Source organism: Emydura macquarii, unplaced genomic scaffold, assembly GCF_026122565.2.
Source record: "Emydura macquarii macquarii isolate MOO-44397 ecotype Brisbane River unplaced genomic scaffold, CSIRO-AGI_Emac_v2 contig_2681, whole genome shotgun sequence".
Taxonomy (NCBI): Eukaryota; Metazoa; Chordata; order Testudines; family Chelidae; genus Emydura; species Emydura macquarii.
In genome coordinates, this window is record NW_027132818.1 from 1,426,316 (window position 1) to 1,445,585 (window position 19,270).

The 19,270-nt window shown below is 45.1% G+C and overlaps 1 protein-coding gene across 1 annotated transcript; it reads left to right on the forward strand.

Annotated features, from left to right (window-relative positions):
• The first annotated feature begins 12,572 nt into the window (after nucleotides 1-12,572).
• ATP5PO (ATP synthase peripheral stalk subunit OSCP) lies at nucleotides 12,573-18,672 on the forward strand. Its single transcript, XM_067565558.1, has 7 exons — nucleotides 12,573-12,710; nucleotides 13,044-13,094; nucleotides 14,649-14,759; nucleotides 16,034-16,163; nucleotides 16,399-16,511; nucleotides 18,050-18,136; nucleotides 18,484-18,672. The coding sequence occupies exons 1-7, from the start codon at nucleotides 12,588-12,590 to the stop codon at nucleotides 18,595-18,597; spliced, it is 729 nt and encodes a 242-aa protein (XP_067421659.1). The 5' UTR covers nucleotides 12,573-12,587; the 3' UTR covers nucleotides 18,598-18,672.
• The last annotated feature ends 598 nt before the right edge of the window (nucleotides 18,673-19,270 follow it).

The following is a 19,270-nucleotide window of genomic DNA, read 5'->3' on the forward strand; positions in this document are numbered from 1 at the left end:
GAAATGGGACACCATAGGGTTGGCAAAATATCGAACGGCCCCTTTCCCCCAGAGGGAAGGCGGAGATAGCCGCCAAGTGCCCCTTCACAGATGCAACCGCCAAACCTGACTGCTTTAGGTGCAGTAGGTAGTCTAGTACAAGAGGTAGCAACGCCTGCATTGGAGTCGTCCCCTTTTGTAGCTACCATACTGAGAACCCTTTCCATTTAGCCAAGTACGCCACTCTGGTGGATGGCTTCCTACTACTGAGGAGAACCTCCTGCACCTGCTCCGAGCTCTCTGCCTCCCTCAGGTTCAACCATGCAGCTTTCATGCCGGGAGGTGAAGCGCCTCTAGGCTGGGGTGACACAACCAACCATAGTTCTGCATGATCAGTTCCGGAACCAGCAGCAGGGAGACTGGGGTGTTTACAGATAGCTGCAGCAACGTTGTGTACCAGTGTTGCCTCGGCCACACTGGGGCTATTAGAATAACCGAGGCCCTGTCTCTCCTGATTTTCAGGAGGACTTTGTGGACGAAAGGAAATGGTGATAATGCATAAAGCAGGTGGTGAACCCAGGGAAGGAGGAACACATCTGCCATGGAACCCAGGCTGTGCCCCAGTAGGAGCAAAACTGGTGGCACTTCGTGTTGGACCGCGTCATGAATAGGTTCACTTGGGGAAATCCCTACCTCTGGAAAATAGTTCTCAAGATATTTGTGCGGAGAGACCACTTGTGGGTGTTGAAGGAGCAGCTGAGTTGATCTGCCAGTTCATTCTGGGTACCGGGAAGGTAGAACGCTTCCAAGTTTATGGAGTGGGCGATGCAAAAGTCCCCGAGTTTGATGGTCTCCTTGCACAGAGGAGAGGAATGTACTCCCCCCGTCTGTTCATATAGGACATGACTGTGGTGTTGTCTCTCAATACTGACACCTCTTTGCCCGTCAGGCAAGACTGGAATGCCTGGCAGGCAAACCTGACCACCTGTAGCTCTCTGACATTTATGTGGAGTGACAGTTCCTCTGGGGACCAAAGGCCTTGGGTCCTCTGTTCACTGAAGTGCGCTCCACACTCCAAGGCCGAAGCATCCAGCACCAGCACCAGCACCCGTGACAGTTGCTGCCTGCAGATGGGACCCCTGGGCACACATGACTGGGGTGAAGCCACCACTGAAGAGACTCTACAATCCGAGGTGGGACCACTGTCTCTGTGGGGTCAGTAGACCGACACTAGCCACAAATGGAGAGGTCTGAGTTGCAGCCTCACGTGCTAGACCACATATGTGCAGGAGGCCATGTGGCCTAGAAGCATCAGGCAGCTTTGAGCTGTGGTAGTAGGAAAGTTGCTGAGGATCCTTATTATGGAGCTCATAGTCCAGAAACGAGACTCTGGCAGCAGAGCTCTGGCCTGAACTGCATCCAGGACTGCCCCATAAATTCTATTTTTAGCGTGGGCACTGGAGTCGACTTGCTCATGTTTAGCTGCAGACCCAGATTGAGGAACGTTGCCCGTATTAGAACAATGTGAGCTTCCACCTGCTCCTTGGAGCGGTCTTTGACTAGCCAATCGTCCAGATACGTGTATACCTGGACACCGCGCCTCCTTGGGACTGCAGCGACCATGGCCATGCATTTGGTAAAGACTCTCGGAGCCGCCGATAGGCCAAACAGGAGGACAGCGAATTATTAGTGTTGTGTCCTACTATAAACCTGAGAAACCTCCTGTGGGAGAGTATTATTGAGATATGGAAGTAAGCAGTGAGTGTCGGTTCTGAGACTCCCTCTGCACTGAGGACTTCTTCGGTGCCGGGCCTCTAACAGACGCCGGGGCACTGTGCAATGACACACCTGGTGCCGGATTCAGGGGTTGCGGCTGAAGAGCTACCTCCATGAGGATCTGCTTTAGGTTCGCATTCCTCTCCTTATGGCTCCTCGGACGAAACCCTTTACAGATCTTGCAATGATCTGTTTGGTGCGACTCTCCCAAACACTTCAAGCAAGAGTCATGCAGGTCACCTTTCAACATAGATTTGTGGCAGGATCCACAGGGTTTGAAGCCTTGGGCCCGAGGCAAACCCCGGGGCCCAGGGTAGGGGAGTCCCAGAAACTGTGAGACCCCTTACAGTCACTTAACACTTATCTACGGCTACAGCAACAGACTAACTAACTTTCTAACTATTTACAGGAACTGCTAAGGACAACGGGGAGAACTTGCAGAAGCAAGAAGACCGAAGATCCAACGACCATCACGGGCGGTAAAAAGGAACTGGAGAGGTGGCGGGTCCGTGGGCCCCTAAACACAGCGCCATGGAGGCACCACTCCAGGGGGTGCCTGCACCAACCTGATGGGTACCGCTGGAGGAAAAGCCTTCCGACGACTGAGCATGCGGCATGCACACACCTGCTTGGAATCGACATGAGCAAGCACTTAAAGAAGAATGACATAGCACCTTTCTATAGCACCTTCCATCGGAGAACATTATAGCACTCCACAAAAGTTAATTAATGAAACCTCTACAAAGCAGGGAACCATTTTTAGCCCCATAGTACAGAAAAGGAAGAATCAGGGAGATTAAAAGCCTAGTCCAGAAAGGTGGCATCAGTTGTGTGCAGCATCTCTCAAGGTGAGACCCTAGTGACTTGCCAGCGATTACACTGCAAAACTGTGGCAGAGACAGAACTGAAAGCCTCACTGATCCATTTAAAGACATGTGACTTCAACATCTCCATGCAGCAATGAAGGGCTGTCCATCAGCAGGGACATGTATCAGAAGAATGTGGCAGACATTTGATTGCTCATGGCCCCTTCCTGTTGGGGTAAGGCTTTCCCATTTGTGAGTCTGACTGAGGCAATGCATGCCTTCCTTGTCCCATGGAGGTGGAGGTGGTTCATGGACATAGGTCATAGGTGGCTGTAACAGATTGGGGTCAACTCTTGGAGACGGCCTCGGAGGGATGCCACGCCACTTTGCTACACACAAGAAGGAGGGTCCGTGGTGAAAAGGAGGGATTGGCTCACATAAATCTAGGTGCCTGGCCCTTCCTGCAGCACGGGACAACCAGTAATTAGGGGTCTGGTCAGTAACCCAGACAGTCCCTTCAGGAGTCTATAGCCCTCGGGTAGGGCGGGACGAGCAAACAGCCTAAAGCCCTCACAGGCAAAGGGGTTGAGCACTAGCGAGACTTCACAGGCCGGGGTGAGGCTACCAGCCCGGGGGTGACATGGCAAGGGGAAGGAGGGCACAGGCCCTCCCAACTCCACCAAGTCCCAGTCCAAGACCCTAATGATGGCGGAGCAGTCCGCCATCGGGTCAGCGGGGCTCCAGCCGCAACGCACTGACTGGTGCTCAGACACGAGCACAGCCGGTCTGTAGTGGGCTATCCCTGGGCTGCTTCCTCCACCCCCTTCACAAGGTACCTGCCTCCAAGGGTCCTCATCAGCCTCATGTTGCCAGTATGTTGCCAGTGGCAGTCCCAGCAGCTCCTCGGTATCATGTTTATTGAGCAGCTTCAGCAGGTCAGGCGAGTCCTCGGTGCAGCTGGCATCTTCGCTGGGCTCCCACTCCATCAGCAGGCCAGAGACATCTTTCACCTCCAGCAGCTCTCCCCTCACTAAGCTACAGGGCCTTGCTTTTACATTTCCTCTTCTTGTGCTGCCCCTGCACTTCCAGCAAGCGGGTTGTGCCATACCTGGGCCTTCCCACCAGGTGGCATGGGTCGGCCCCTTGGCGTGGGCCTTAGAAGGTGGTCAGGCCACTTTGCTACAGTGGCAGATAAATGGCACTGTGTGCTGGGTCACACAACATCACCCAGTCCTCCTACCACATGGTGCTGATTCATGAGCCCAGGTGTTTGTGCATATTTTATACTGATTAGTTAAATGATCCCCGCATCATGGGCAGCTTTCCTCTCTTTACACTGCTCAACCTGCATATGCCCAAAAGTGGGTTAAATGTTGGGCAGAGATCCAAAATAAACATAAAGTTAGATAGAAAGAAAGAGAGAGAGTGGAGATTCCTTTGGTGTCAATAGCTCTCAGCCCCACGACTTTTATGTTTGAGGATATTAGAGAGACACAGTTGGTGATATAATATCATTTATTGGACCAACTTCTGTTGGTGAGAGAGACAAGCTTTCGAGCTTACACAGAGCTCTTCTGAGGATAATAATTTAAAACAGTATGCACAAGGGAGGCAGCCAATCCATCAAGCAGCGCTAGCATCATGTTTCTCATGTCTCGCTATATTTGGTGTTTGAGTTACAGTAGAGCCCTGTGCTGGATTATTTTTTTAATCCTGCTCCTGTTCCACCCCGCAATACCCACACCTACACGCATCGTTTTTTGCATTGTTACATAAGAGCCGCCATACTGGGTCAGACTAATGGTCCATCTAGCTTAGTATCCTGTCTTCCAACAGTGGCCAATGCCAGATGCTTCAGAGAGAATGAATAGAACAGATAATCATCAATTGATCCATCCCGTCAGCCATTCCCAGTCTCTGGCAAACAGCAATCCCTGCCTATCATGGCTAATAGCCATTGATGGACCTATCCTTCACAAACTTAGCTAGTTCTTTTTTGAACCCTGCTATGGTCTTGGCCTTCACAACATCATCTGGCAAGGAGTTTCACAGGTTGACTGTGCATTGTGTGAAGAAATACTTCCTTTTGTTCATTTAAGCCTGCTGCCTATTAATTTCATTTGATGACCCCTAGTTCTGGTGTTACAAGGAGGAGTAAATAACACTTCCTTATTTACTTTCTCCACAACAGTAATGATTTTATAGACCTCTATCATATCTCCCCTTAGTCATCTCTTTTCCAAGCTGAAAGGTCTCAGTCTCATTAATCTCTCCTCATATGGAAGCTTTTCCATAGCCCTAATCATTTTAGTTGCCCTTTTTTGTACCTTTTCCTATTCTTATTTCAATTTTTTTTTTTTTTTTTTTTTTTTGAGATGGGACGACCAGATCTGCACACAGTGTTCCAGATATGGGTGTACCATGGATTTATAAGACACAATACAATATTTTCTGTCTTACTATCTATCCCTTTCCTAATGATTCCCAACATTCTGTTAGCTTTTTTGACTGCTTCTGCACATTTAGTGGATGTTTTCAGAGAACTATCCACAATGATGCCAAGATCTCTTTCTTGAGTGGTAACAGCAAATTTAGACCCCATCGCTTTATACGTATACTTGGGATTATGTTTTCCAATGTGCATTACTTTGCATTTATCAACATTGCATTTTATGTGTCATTTTGCTGCCCAGTCACCCAGTTTTGTTATGTTCATTGAACATAAAGTCCCCAATCTCAAATGTTATTTTCCCATATTTAGAACTCTTTCATTTAGCATACTGTATTTGTTTTTTTTTCTTGTGCTTTAGAAATATTACTAAGAACCAGTGCAATGTCAGTATCCTTTCTAGATTTCAAATGTATGTTGTATTCTTTGTAGTATTGTTCACCGATTTCCTTGAAATTTGGTGGCTTTGTAAACAAATGGAGAAGAGCCTGTATTTGTGAAATGAAGAATCACAGAATAACAAATTTACATGAAAGCTGATGGTACTCACATACACTTAGCATGTAATTCTCTTGGTCTGCAAATGTTGCTTCAAACCCATACAATAGTCAAAAGGGTGACATTTTTGTTGTCATGTTTGCTTTAGATCGCAAAGATAATAAAATGTCATCCCAATTACTCCCAGTGTCATCAATCAACTTCCACAATGCTTTGTAACAAATAGTGATTGATTAGTTTGTGGGGGGGAAAATAAACATAATAACTTGACTGAGACAGATTATATGGAATCAAAAAGGCGTAAGGAGAAGGCCATCACAGTGCATTGACATGATTGCAGCTTCCAGCATGGTACATTCTATTTGCCTGTACCACTGTAATTTTCCTACTTCTAAATGACTTTTTGATGGATTTGTTAGTGTTTTCAGCCAGTCTATTGGTTTCTGGGTGGTATGGGCTGGTGAAACTACGTTCTATTCATAGAATCATATAATATTAGAGTTAGAAGGGACCTCAGGAGGTCATCTAGTCCAACCCCCTGCAAATATCCAGGTTAAACGGAAAGAAAATAAATTATACCATAAACTTTCCTTTGGACAGGTCTGTATGTATGTTCCTTCCCCTATTTGCCATTGATTTTATGTGTAATTACTGTGGTTTACTATCCCATCTTTTAGTTCTATTACCTGGAATAATAAATTGGGGGTTTTCTGATGGGTAAAAAGACACCCAAAAATGTTATAGCAACACTGATGGAGTGACCAACTGCAGTGTTTGCAAAAATAGGGTGGGTGTTCAGAAAAACTTGTCAGCAACAATTTACGCTAAAAAACCTCATGAAGGCAATGGAGACCATGTTCACCATCAACTATCTGTGACCAGATAGTGTGGTTGAATAAACAGTAAAAATAATCTCAAAAATAAGTCTTTACCTCATTATTGAATTCAAAACTGCAATCTGTCAATATCCGCTGTGGAACATTCAAATTGAATTTTTGTACATGTTCTTTGCCATCTAAGATGCTGACTTATTTTGAAGTGGAAATGCTTCCTCCCATCTTATAAAATAATCCATGGCTGTCAGTATATACCGGTATCCCTTCTTTGTTGCTGGTAAAGGCCCTATTAAATCCATTCCCACCAATTCCCAGAGCTGACTAACCTATCTGCAAGGGTACCTGTTAATCATACTTTAGATCTCTCTTATTAAATGTTCTCAGAAAGCCCATATGTAGTAAGAAGAGTAAACACTGTAATGTGGTTTCCACAATCAGAATCTAATTTCCATTTTTAAAAACAGAACAAAATAAATAACGAAACAAACAAAAACAAACAAACAAAAAAGAAATACAGGAATAGGGGTAGGAAAAATTATACAAGAATAAACCTGCAGAAATATGCCATGCCCAGTACAAGGCACAATAGAGGTCATTGTTGCACTCCGTTGTGTCAATCGTATGCATTGCACTCATTTCGAATTCAAGGCCTCATTGTGTAGCAATAATAAAAATGGATAATGATAAACAATTATCTTTGACTCTCTCTTTCAAAGATTTCTTACTGCTTTGTAAGTGTAAGCCAGGTCTGAGTGTCTCAGTGGCACTCTCCCTGCTCAGCAGATGAAAGGGGGGCACTTTATTTGCATGGGCTTTGTATCTGCATGAGTACAATTAAGTATTTAGCATAACTTACCTAGGTGCTGAGCATAATGGGAAATGGTTAGCAGGGCTGGTTTTGGGCTACAAACCACTTTTGTGTTAACTACTGGGGTAATGAAATGTTCTCCTTCAAAACTGTGCTTAGTCTGTTATGATAGAATCTGCATCCTAAACTAAACAGAGCTCCACAAGGGTGGCAGACAGATGTTTCATCCTGGAAACAGAGGGAGAGGTGGAGCAGTCTCCTATTGGGATTGTACTGGCCCTGGCAAAGGGCTGCCCCAGGCATGGAGTGATTCTCTCTCCCCATTGTTAAAAGGTAGAATTAATGACTCATCTTGGAGTGTTTTGTTTCTTGAAAGCAGGGACATTGCCTGTATGTCAGCGGAAGGTTTACCCATGAGCTGAAATCACTCAGAGCTGAACCAGTAGAGGATCTGGGAAACCTTGCCTGACAACTAACAGAGCTGAGTGAGCACCAGGCAATTCTGGTGAAAGGCTGGGACAGTCGGTGCCAGCCTGGTGTGGTCAACCGTTGGCAGAGAGGCTGGCACAGTTGGTGCCAGTGCGGTTGGCGGAGAGGCCAGTACAGCCGGTGTGGTTGGCGGAGAGGCTGGCACAGTCAGTGCCAGCCTGGTGTGGTCAGGGTAGGTGGAGAGGCCGGCACAGTCGATGCCAGCCGAGTCAGCGGTTGGCAGAGGGGCCGGTACAGTCAGTGCCAGCCCGATGCAATCAGCGGGAGCCAGGTGGGGTCGGAGCCAGCGGTCGGTGGGAAACAGGCGTGATCGCTGCCAGTGGTCGGGGACTCAGCGAGGCCCGAAGGCGGTAGGAGACAGCAGCAGAGGGGGCCTGGTCAAGCCTGTGTAGGACAGGAGTGGCATAGGGGGTGGAGCCACACCCAAGAGGTGGACATTGCAACCACGCCAGTCAGTACAGGGGGAAGAAGGAAGGGAGAGGCGAAGGACACGCCCCGTACTCTGGGAGGGGTTTGGTTCATTGAGTTCATGAACTCTGTTTGCACTGTTTCCCAAACCACTGCTGTGTTACCTCTCTTTTGCTATTAAAAGGTCTCTTTCTACACTCAGACTGTGCTTGCGAGAGGTGAAGTATTGCCCATTGGGGGCGCCCAGGGAATAGTGTGTAATTTCCCAGGTGACTGGGTGGGGGCTCGAGCCAGTTTGGTGGTGTATCATTGAGAGGGACCCCTAGATATAGAACCCGGCCCTTGCTGCTGCCGACGCCGTCTGGCAGAAGGGTTACATAAGGAAGTGAATAAGGAATATATCATGTATATGCTGTCTGCACTAAGAACATTCCTAATGCATTGACAATGGAAAGGATGTAAAAGGAATGCCAGAAGAGACATAGTGGATGTCTCAGAATCCAAAATTCATCTTTCTGCTTTTCAAGGTGGTAACCAGGTTTAATTCCTTTCCCACCTAGTTTGGACAAAATAATATGATGACATTAACATTATGCATGAAAATATTATTGCAAGGGAATGGAATTTACATTTTCACACCAAAAGAAGACCCTAAATCTTTGAGTACATAAGACTTCTATTAAAGAGTGCACAATGCTGAAGAATAAGTGGTCATGTCAGGATAGTTATCTCACTGGAGAATGGTGAGTGGAGACACTTGAGATGTTTATTACACAGTAAATAAGCAAGGTTAGTAGTGCACTCTTGTATGGTTTCGCCAACCCTATGCTACCTCATAGTAAAACTAAAGTGCCTTATGTCCATAATGTTTATAGCTCCAAAAATCATAAGTGACATTTTATCTTTATGACAAGCTGCTGCGGCAACAGCATCACAATGCCTAGTAGATAACACTTGACACAATACAACTTTTTGGAGCAGAGAGGATCAAGCCCAATGTCATGGAGTCACAGGCTCAGTGCTCTGGAACCGCTCTCACTGAAGCCAGTCAGGACTCTAGAGTAGTGTGACTCCCCTCTGGGCAAATGGCGCCAGTGCAGCCGCCTTCTGGGTCTGACCTCAGAGTGGTCAGCACCCCTGTTCCGCCATGAGTCCCTGCAGTGAGTCCCCCTGGATGGGACGCCTGGGGAAGCCTTACACACCCCCAAAGGGGCCGTGCACCCCACCTAGCAGTCAGAAGTGATTCTCAGCCAGCTTGGAAATAGAAGGGTTTATTAGTTTTCAGGAACACAGCATATAACAGATCTTATTAGCACCAAAATCAGGAAGTTAAAGCAAAGTCCATCTTGGGGGGACCTTGGGCTCTTCCGCCTGACACCCCAAATAGTGGACTGCCCCCTTCCAGCCGCCCAGCCTCACACCCCTACCCCTGTTGCCCCTCCTCTCTCCTTTGTTCCTTTTCCTGGGCAAAACAGGTCACCTGGCTCCCACCCCTCTCCTTGTTCCAACTGGTCAGAGCCAGCTGGCTCTTGTAGATGATGAGCCCTGGTGGTCAGTTGCTAGGTTACAGAATGTCAGTCCTCATCTGTGCCCAAGCAGCCAGTCGGTAAGCACACCTGCCCTCTAGGGGTCTCTGCAATGATTACACACTCTTCACCCTCCACCTAGATACTTGAGTAATACATAGGGGAAACTTAGGCACACACACAGTATTCAGAGAAAACATTAAGAACATTCCCCGTTCGTCACACCCGCATTTCTGTGTTTTCAGGACTTTTTAGAAAGCATTCTCCAGAATTGAATTTCAGGGCTATTGTATGTAAAACCCTGAATGAAAGTCTATTTCTTCATAAGTCTCTTTCCACTGCCAAGTAGGTCATACAGTTTATTAGTAAAGAAACATTGAATGAACACAAAACATTGAAAGCAGTGTAAAGCACCGTAAATAGTATTTGAAATACTTATTAATTCCTTTTGAAAACAAGCTAATAGGCAGAAAAAACTATCATTGTGCTTTATAAAGACTTCCCCCTTTTGTCACTGTTGCACATATTGAACAACAAGGTTTCAACACAAAATTTACACTTCTATACCATGGCGCATACAAGTCAGCACATCACTTTCTGATCTTATTTTTGAGACATTTTCTTGAGCCTTTTCCCTCACCGCTAAAACTCAAGTGCCTTGTCCTCATTGTGTTGTTACTGCACAATAGCTCAAACACCTTTGTTATTGCAAGGTGATACAAAATCAAACTTTTTGAGCTGTGAGGAAAAGGCCTATGTCTGTATAATGTGGCCATACTGTACACACCTGGCTTTTTCAGTTGTTGATAACAACCTCAGCTCCTTCTTCTTTTCAAAATACCTGTGTTGTCACCAAATTCATCCCTCACAGCAGATGCTGCTTGCTCCTGCTGGGAAGAAGAGCCACTAATATGGCTAGGTTGTGTTAAGATGATTTATTTATAACATTTCCCTTTCGCTTGAGACCTGATTGGCTCAGCTATCAGGTGAATAAACTGGGAATGACCCGCCAGATAGATTTCCCACAACAAAAACTGTCTATGCAAATACAAAGAAAAAAAAAGAAAGCAGGCCTAGTAACTGCCACACCTTACTTCTGGATGTTTCTGGGATGATAGCCCTCCACTCTGCACATGTGCAGACACACAACATCACAGAATTATATGTGAGTTGAAAACATCTTTCTTGCAGCCTATCAGAATGTGTCCTCACATCTTTGAGGCTATCACAGTCATCAACTTATAAATATTGCTATGGAACTAAAGTTGTAAGAGACAACAGTCGGCAACCCTCTAACACTGCTTTGTTGTCCTCTGACTGGAGAAGTGTTAACAGGCCACTGAACATGGAATGGTCTCTTACAATATGTGTTAACTACATATAATAAAGAAATCTAGTCCACTTTGTATTTAGTTCAGAGACCTCTGAGTGACTGGTAGCAATCTGGTGTTGCAAGTTTCCACCGTACAATCTATATTCGCTTCTCCACTGTCAATACAGCTCTCATTTTGGCACACAGAATTCATTCGATTCAAGAATGTAGCCTTCTGCACCCAAAAGTTCTGCAGCCACCGCTCATCATCCCAAACCTGCTTTACAATGTGATCGCACCAGTTGGAGCTTGTTTCTTGGGCCCAGAACCAGTACTCCACCATCTGCAGCTGCTCTGTGAATGCCACCAATATGTTTGAATTGGTTGTCGCTATATCCCACAGCAATCTGTCCTGCATGGAATCATTTCCCCCCTCTTCTATTCTTGCGGCTCTGCAAATACTACAGGATTGCAAATCCTGGGCTTGCCACGCTTATGATAATAGCGCAGAACCATGCAGGCTCCAAGCTTCTGTCAGAGATGGCAGACAGTGAGGAGAGCCACACGGGCTTATGGGATTTAAGAAAAAAGGTGCAAATATTATGTATAATTTTACATATGGATTACATATAAAAATAGGGGATGGTGAACACTGCATTATAGGAAGTTGATCCCAGTCACCCCATGAGACCTGTTGGGCCCCAACACGTGTTGCCAAAACTTCCCAAAACACAATGCTAGACAGTGGCAAGTTGTACAGTGGGATACCTATCCATGGTGCACCACACTGTGAATCAGTATAAGCGCTTCTGGTGAGTGTGCTCACCTCCGACACAAGGAGTCCAGTAGGCATGCATGTAAGCAACATCCTAACTGTGGCAACTCTGTCTCATGTAACCTGAGTCAACATAAGTTTGTAATGCGTGACACATAGTTTTTGAGGGGATATATGTACATTATTTCACTGAATCACGTGTCCTGTGCACCTCAGTACATTATATCAGACAGGGAGGAGCTTCTGTGTCTAGGCATTTGGTTGCCTGCCTGGGCCTTTACAAAAAAAAAAAGCCCCTTCCCCATTTTTGCAAACACAGCAAGCGACTCATCCCATTGGGGTAACTGTTACCCCCTCTGCCCCTCCTTGTGCCAGGGTTTTGCCACCGGCTGGCAGCATCTTATCCCTGAGCTGAACCCCAGCTCCTCCTCCCCTCCCCCCAATCCCTGATTTTGCCCCTCAGCCCCTCTCCTGCTCCTGCTCCTGCCCCCAGCAGCTTGACAAGCCTCCCCTCCCCCAGGGTCAGTCAGCTTCCGGCCTCTCCCGACGCTTTTGCGCCCATAAAGAGCAGTCCAGGCAGCAGAATCTGATTCCAAATAAGGGCAGAGAGAGGGCAGCGGTTTCAGCAGAGGTTACTGAGCATGCTCAGTTCGTGTGCACGTGCACAGTATAACCGAACCAGCGAATTCTGTTAGGGAGCTGTTTCTACGACCCTTCCCCCTCCCCCGCGTGGACGAGATGGAAACCTCTGGTGAGGGGCGGGGGGCTGTTTCCGAATCTGGGCTCGTCTCACGTCCCGGGGCAGGGCCTATCCCGGCCTGCGCGGCGTCGGCGCTCGCTGACAAACTACAATTCCCTGCAGCGGGCGGGGCCTGAAAGACTCGCTTTCCCAGCGTGCCCCGCGGCACGCTGTGCGGGAGGGCGCATGCGTCCCTGCGGCGGCTGCGCTGAGAGAGGCTGCCTAGAAGGGCCCCGCCCCGGACGCTGCTTTGACCTACAGCAGCAGCAGCAGGAGACGATGGCGGCGGCCGCGGGGCTCCCGGGGAAGGTGAGGAGCCGGGCCCGGGTGGGAGCGGGAGGCTCCCGGACTCCTGGGTTCCCTCCTCGCTGGGGCGCTGGGACTCGGCTGAGCCTGAGCCGCCGGGGGAGCCGCCGGAGCCCGGCTGAGAGGGGCCGGCCCGGCCCGGCCAGTGCGGCTCGCTGGGGCCCGGCAAGCGGCTCGGGGTGGCGCCCAGCGAGCCCCGGGCGACGGCGAGGAGCCCTCGTCTCGGAGCGCCCTGGGACACGCCCGGCCCGCTCGCGGGGCTGGTTCAGCCCCCTCCGCAGGAGCCACTTCCCGCAAACGGTGACTGACCCCGTGTTTTCTGCTCTCTCCTTCCAGCTGCGCTTCTTCAGCACGGCCCTGGCCAGGCCCGCCTCCCAGCTGGTAAAGGTGCGTGAGCGAGCGGCCAAGCGAGCGCTTGATCAGCCGGGGAGTTCGTGACCTCATGGTGCAGCTAACAGCTGGCTTCTGGGGGGGTGTTAGTGGTCACGTCACTTTATACCCGTGCTGTCCTGGCCCTAGCCAGCTGTGACAGCTTCTTCCACTCTCCCGTGCCCCTAACTGAGCTTCACAGGACACACGCACGGGGGCAGTGGTGTTGGGTCAGTGTAGACAAGTGTGACCGTGCCCGTAGTGAGACTTCCTCGAGGGTTCCAAGTTATGCAGCTAAATAACTCCACTGCATTGCATTGAGATGTCTCCCAGGGAACAGATTTAAGCTCCTTGATTATTTGTTTGCATAATGGAATAATAATTCTACTTAATTGAGATGCCTGTTGGTTACTTAGCAATACTAATATGGTGGTCTCAACCTGGTTATTTTTGTTTCAGTTCCTCTTATAGTTCTGATACCTGAAGTATCTTACCACAGCCAGTTCTTAGCTATTCATTTTTGTTCCTTTCATGCAAACTAATTGTACAAGTATCTCACCTGCCCTATTCTTTGGCATGGGATATGACAGCAGATCCACTTTCTCAGTGTATTGACGGGGCTGCCTCCTAATCCCATGGGCTCTGTCCAGTACTAGGATAGGTTTGCTGTATCTCTGTAGCTTCCAGTGTAGCTGCAGTAGTAGAAATAAGTGTCTTCTATCAATACAGGAATTCCTTTTAAAGTAATAAAAGCCTTTTACCAGGGCTTCCTACTTAAAATGATTTGATTGAAACCAAGATATTGCTGCAATCTTATAACATTTTAACTAATTTATGCTGTTTTAAATATGAAAAGATCAATGTGAAGTTAAACTTGATGATTATACAAACAGCATCCCGAAAAGCTATTCAGAAAACTGAGTTAATGTGTCTACTGGGGTCGAGATTTTCAAGTGACTAGTGATTTTGGTTGCCCTGCTTACCACATGTAAATGGGCCTGGATTGTCAGATGGTGGGTATTCATGGCTTTCTGCAAATCAAGCCTCTTCAGGGTGATTCAAGATGGGCACCCAAAATTACTAATATCCCTGGAAAATCCTGGTTTAGTGCAGTGGAGTTAAACCATTCATGTGACTAAGGTTAGAGGAAGAGAGCCCAAGCCGCTCCACAGGGCAAGCAGGGGTCCAGCACCCACCACCTGCGATAGCCGGGAGCAGGGGGGGGTCCTGCCCAGTGGCCGCAGGGCTGAAATGGAAAATGTCACGGAGGTCTCTGAAAGTCACAGAATCCATGACTTCCATGACATAATCTTATTCTTATATTTGATCTATACCATGAGTACCAAAAAACATTCAACAGGGCAACAATGGGCTTTTAAAAGCTCTAATTTTTCACCTTCATTATTTTTTTGTATATGTGGTAGGTCAAAATCTTTAAGGGTAGGTTGTTTTTCAAGAGGAAACTCATGCATCCCCTGATTTTGAAAGTTAACCCACAAACCTGCTCTGAGTTAGTAACTGTCTCAAGCATTAGGAGTCCATAATTTGACTCATCTGCCCCTGTTTTTCAAGCCTCCAATCCAGATTTATGGACTCGAAGGTCGTTATGCTACTGCTCTCTACTCTGCTGCTTCTAAGCAGAAGAAACTCGACCAGGTAGAGAAGGAGCTTAGTCGAGTATCGGTAAGTAGGCCTTGTACAGTTACTTTTCTAAACAAGATAATTTAGTTCATAACTTAATTTTAAATTAAGTGATGTGGAAATGTTTTTTCTTATACTGTTTTCCCCCTTTCAATTATGGAGGAGCATTTCTCAGTCTGTAATTTAAAAAAATCATATTTTTATAGACTATCTGTGTGTTTAATACTAAGCATAACCTTTTTAGCTTGTGCCAGGAACATCCATCTGAGGCAGCTTAGAGCACAACACTTCGATGCGGTCTGCAGTTCATACACCCCATAGTCCACACTGTGATGCAGTGTAGATATAGCCTTTGTGGTGTGGTTTTTTTGTTTGGTTTGTTTTTTTATCTACATTTGTCACTTTCACATTTGTTTGTTCTGGTTATCTTCACTTCCTAGCTTTTAGTTCCTGGGAGCAGGTCTACACTAAAATGACTGCACTGGTGCAATTGTGCTGCTGTAGCACTTTAATGAAGATGCTCTATGCTGATGGAAGAGAGCTCTCTCATCGGGGTAGTTAATCCACCTCTTTGAGAGGCAGTAGCTATGCTGGTGGGAGAAGCTGTCCTGCCAACATAGTGCTGTCTACACTTCTACTTAGGTCAGTATAACTGCGTCGCTCAGGAGTGTGGATTATTCAACTTATAGTAGAACCTCAGTTACGAACTGACCACACACCTCATATGGAACCGGAAGTACGCAATCAGGCAGTAGAAACAAAATTTTAAAAAACAATTATGGTACAGTACTGTGTTAAACTACTTAAAAAAAGGGAAATTTAAAGAAAAAAATTGACAAAGTAAGGAAGCTGTTTCTGTGCTTGTTGCATTTAAATTAAGATGGTTAAAAGCAGCATTTTTTCATAGTAAAGTTTCAAAGCTATATTGAGTCAATGTTCAGTTGTAAACTCTTGAAGGAACAACCATAATATTTTGTTCAGAGTTATGAACAATCGTCATTCCCAAGTTCTACTGTAGTTATACTGCAGTAATTCTGAAATGTATACCTCTCCCGATATTTTTCATCCTACTCTTCTATGCTTTGGGCATGGGGGATTTGCTCCTTGCATATCCAGCTTAGTAAATCAGGAAAGCTTTATGAGAAGCGTTTTATTAGAATTGTAGCAGTTTCTACTCTGCTTTGGAAGACCAACATTTTCCATGTTCCTTTAATTTAGTTAATCTAAACCTGTGCATCTTCCAAAGATGTGTGTAAAACTGGGTGCACAAAGTTCTTTCTATTGATGATCATGTTACCTCTGTTTTATCTTTTTAGACACTTCTGAAGGACCCCAAATTGTCTAGTATTGTCCTGAATCCTCATATAAAGAGTGTAATTAAACAAAAAACCATAAATGATGCTTTAGTAAAAGAGAAATTGTCTCCTATCACTATCAACTTTATGAGTAAGTAGTCTTTTCTGTCCTATAAAGATAATGATAATCTGAGCATTACATTGGCAGATCGTATTCATTTTTTATGACCAAACCTACTTCATTCTTAAGTGTGTCTATGTAAAATGAAACTATTGAAGCATTTTGGTATTTGCTGTGGTTTGCTCTATTGCATTCTTAACTCAGTTTGTATTGGATATATTTTTCATATATAACTTGTTTTAAACATTAAAATGTCTTTTTCCAGAACTGCTAGCTGAAAATGGTCGCTTGCCTCAGACTCCAGCTGTAATTTCTGCTTTTGAGAAGATCATGAGTGCGTTCCGTGGAGAAGTGCTCTGCTCGGTCACCACTGCTAATGTAAGTAACACAAGAACTGCAGGATTGGGCTTAAGTGGCGGTGGCTGCAATTTTTTTGCTTAATTGCTCTAGACAGTCTGAACAGGTTGACTTGGCTATGCTTGAGAAATGAGCAGTACTGCATGTTCACCAATACCTGAATGAAATTATTTGTCACAGACTTTCAGGGCTCTAGCAACCATTCCCAGAAAACAAAATGGCTGCACGCTTTTTTCCTTAACTCACTTCAGCTGTTTCCCAGCACTTATATAATTAATCATGTGCAGTATTGGAGACAAATGGCTGAGCAAAACCACAGGAGAAATTTCTCCAAAGTGGTAGAAAAAAGGTAGTTCCTTTTGCTCTTGTTGTACCTGAAATGGAAGCGGAAGGCTACTCAAGTTTTGAGCCTCAGGTTGGAGAGCCAGTGGATCTTGCTACAAATCACTAGCTTGTCTTAAATACAGTAACTAAATGCATCTGGTCTGGTCAGGGTTTTGGTTCCTGCCAGGTTGCCAGTCAATGACTTTTTCTATAAAGTGTGAAAACCTAAGAGTGAACTATAATTAACTGCCTACCCAGGCTAAATAATTCAGCGCTTCCATTTCTTGTTCACAAACCACACACAGCTCTCTGCATCCACAAGTTGACACTAGCATTGCTGTGAGCTGAAAGAACAGCCTAGTTAATGACTTACTGAACACATGTAAAGGCTTGCATGTGTTTGGGGGTGCACAAGTTCTCTCCTATGCACTTTGTAAACTTCTGCGGCTAAAATTACCGCTCTTGTGTCCATACCTGCTGTTTTATGGCTTTTAAAGAAATTGTTGTCACAACTTGTTTCTTTCAATATAACTTACCAGCAAAACAGCTAAAATCTGTAATTGGTGCTGTTCTCTGCAAAATCTGTTCCACTTCCAATGTGGTCCCCTTCTTCACAGTAGCTGAATGCCTTACAAACATCCCTGAATATATCCTTTCTATATTCCTGTGAGGTAGAAATGTATCTCCATTTTGTAGATGGAACTGAAGTGACTGCCCGAGGTCATACAAGAAACCTGTGGCAAAGCTGAGAATTGCATTCTACTGTCTCCCAGTTCAGTAATTTAACCGCTTAACCATCTTTCGTATTTTTAATCTTCCCTAAATGTATAACTCAGAAAATAAACTTTCCCAGTATAACCTAAGACACTGCTGTCTTGCTAATCGAAAACAGTCTCCAGTGAAAATGGAGTGCTCGCAAAAGCATATACTCCTGCCCTTTGCTTCAGTAAGATGTTGACATCAGTGTTGCTTGGAATGTATTCTTAAATGATATAACATCTATTCCTGTAATTTAATAGAACTAAAATGAACCTGTCCAAGGCACACCAATCAAATGCTACTTTTTATGCTCTCCCACCTTCACCTTTATTACCCAAAAGTGTTGCTCATTGCTCTTTCTTCCCTCCTCCCTGTTGTGTATTGAGCTTGGAAATAGAAAATTCAGATATTTAGCACATTGTTTAGATATTTAAATAAAGCCCTTCATTTACTGTAGATTTGTGGGTTTTTTCCAGCCCTTGGATCAGGCCACCCTTACTGAATTAAAAACAGCTTTGAGTGGCTTCTTGGCTAAAGGAGAAGTCTTGAAATTGGAGACCAAGGTAAGGACTAAAGACTTGTGAATAAATTCCACAAAGTGAAGCAATTTCTGTAACCAACAGGCAGATCTCAGCTACAGACTTCACTGAAATCTTTTTTTTTAAAATAATTTTTATGCATTTTAGTCTCACTTCGTCTAGTAAAATTTGCTATTGCATTTATAATAAAAAACAATTTAATATGTATCATTTTTAATAACCACCAAACTTGTCAATCATGGTAACTGCAAGAACAAGATTCCTATTAATTAGACAAAGCCTTTTCTTTATTGCGTAGAACAGATTGACAATTGAATATTTGGCCAACGGATTTTCATTTAATAGACTTGTTTTAACTTCCTTCTTTCTAGATGGATCCATCAATCCTGGGTGGAATGATTGTCAGCATTGGGGATAAATATGCGGACATGTCGACCAAATCCAAGATTCACAAACTGACCCAAATCATGAAAGATGCTGTGTAACATCTTATCGAACTGTTTTTCACAGTGAAACCTGTCAGTCTGTTATATGGAAACAATAAAATATTTCTCCTTCAATAGAGTAAAGTGATTAACTCTGAAATGCAGCACTAGAGGCAGTATCTTTTCCAGAATTAGGATGTAACAAGCTTCAATTATAGAGCTCTATTTAGCTGCCCTATAAACTCTTGGTTTGGAAAATTGGCTTGACCTGAATATAGCTATGTAACTCTGAAGGCAATGGAGAATGTTTTCTGTATAAATTGACAAGTTGGTCAAACTAGGTGAGTAGTACTGCATTAGTTATTGCCCCTCTTTAAGTCAGGAACAGTGTTCATATGGGGGGCACCACAGGGATAAATGCTCTATAAATGCCAACAGATTACATTTGCAGTTGCATGAATCAGTCTGTTTTCAAAGACAAACAGTGTAATGCTTAAACTGCCATTAGTTGAAAACAAGACACGATTGTCATGAAGCTGATGGAATGTTAAACAATGGCCCCAGTTCTCAATGAATTCTTACAACAGACAAGTATATAAAATTATATACTTGACACGTTTCAGCCAAAACAAATCCACATAACTTTACCATATATTGCTTGTTATACAAGTTGCATGTTAAACTAAATACACAATTATTTAAAAAATCTGTTTATAAATTTACTAACACTCCC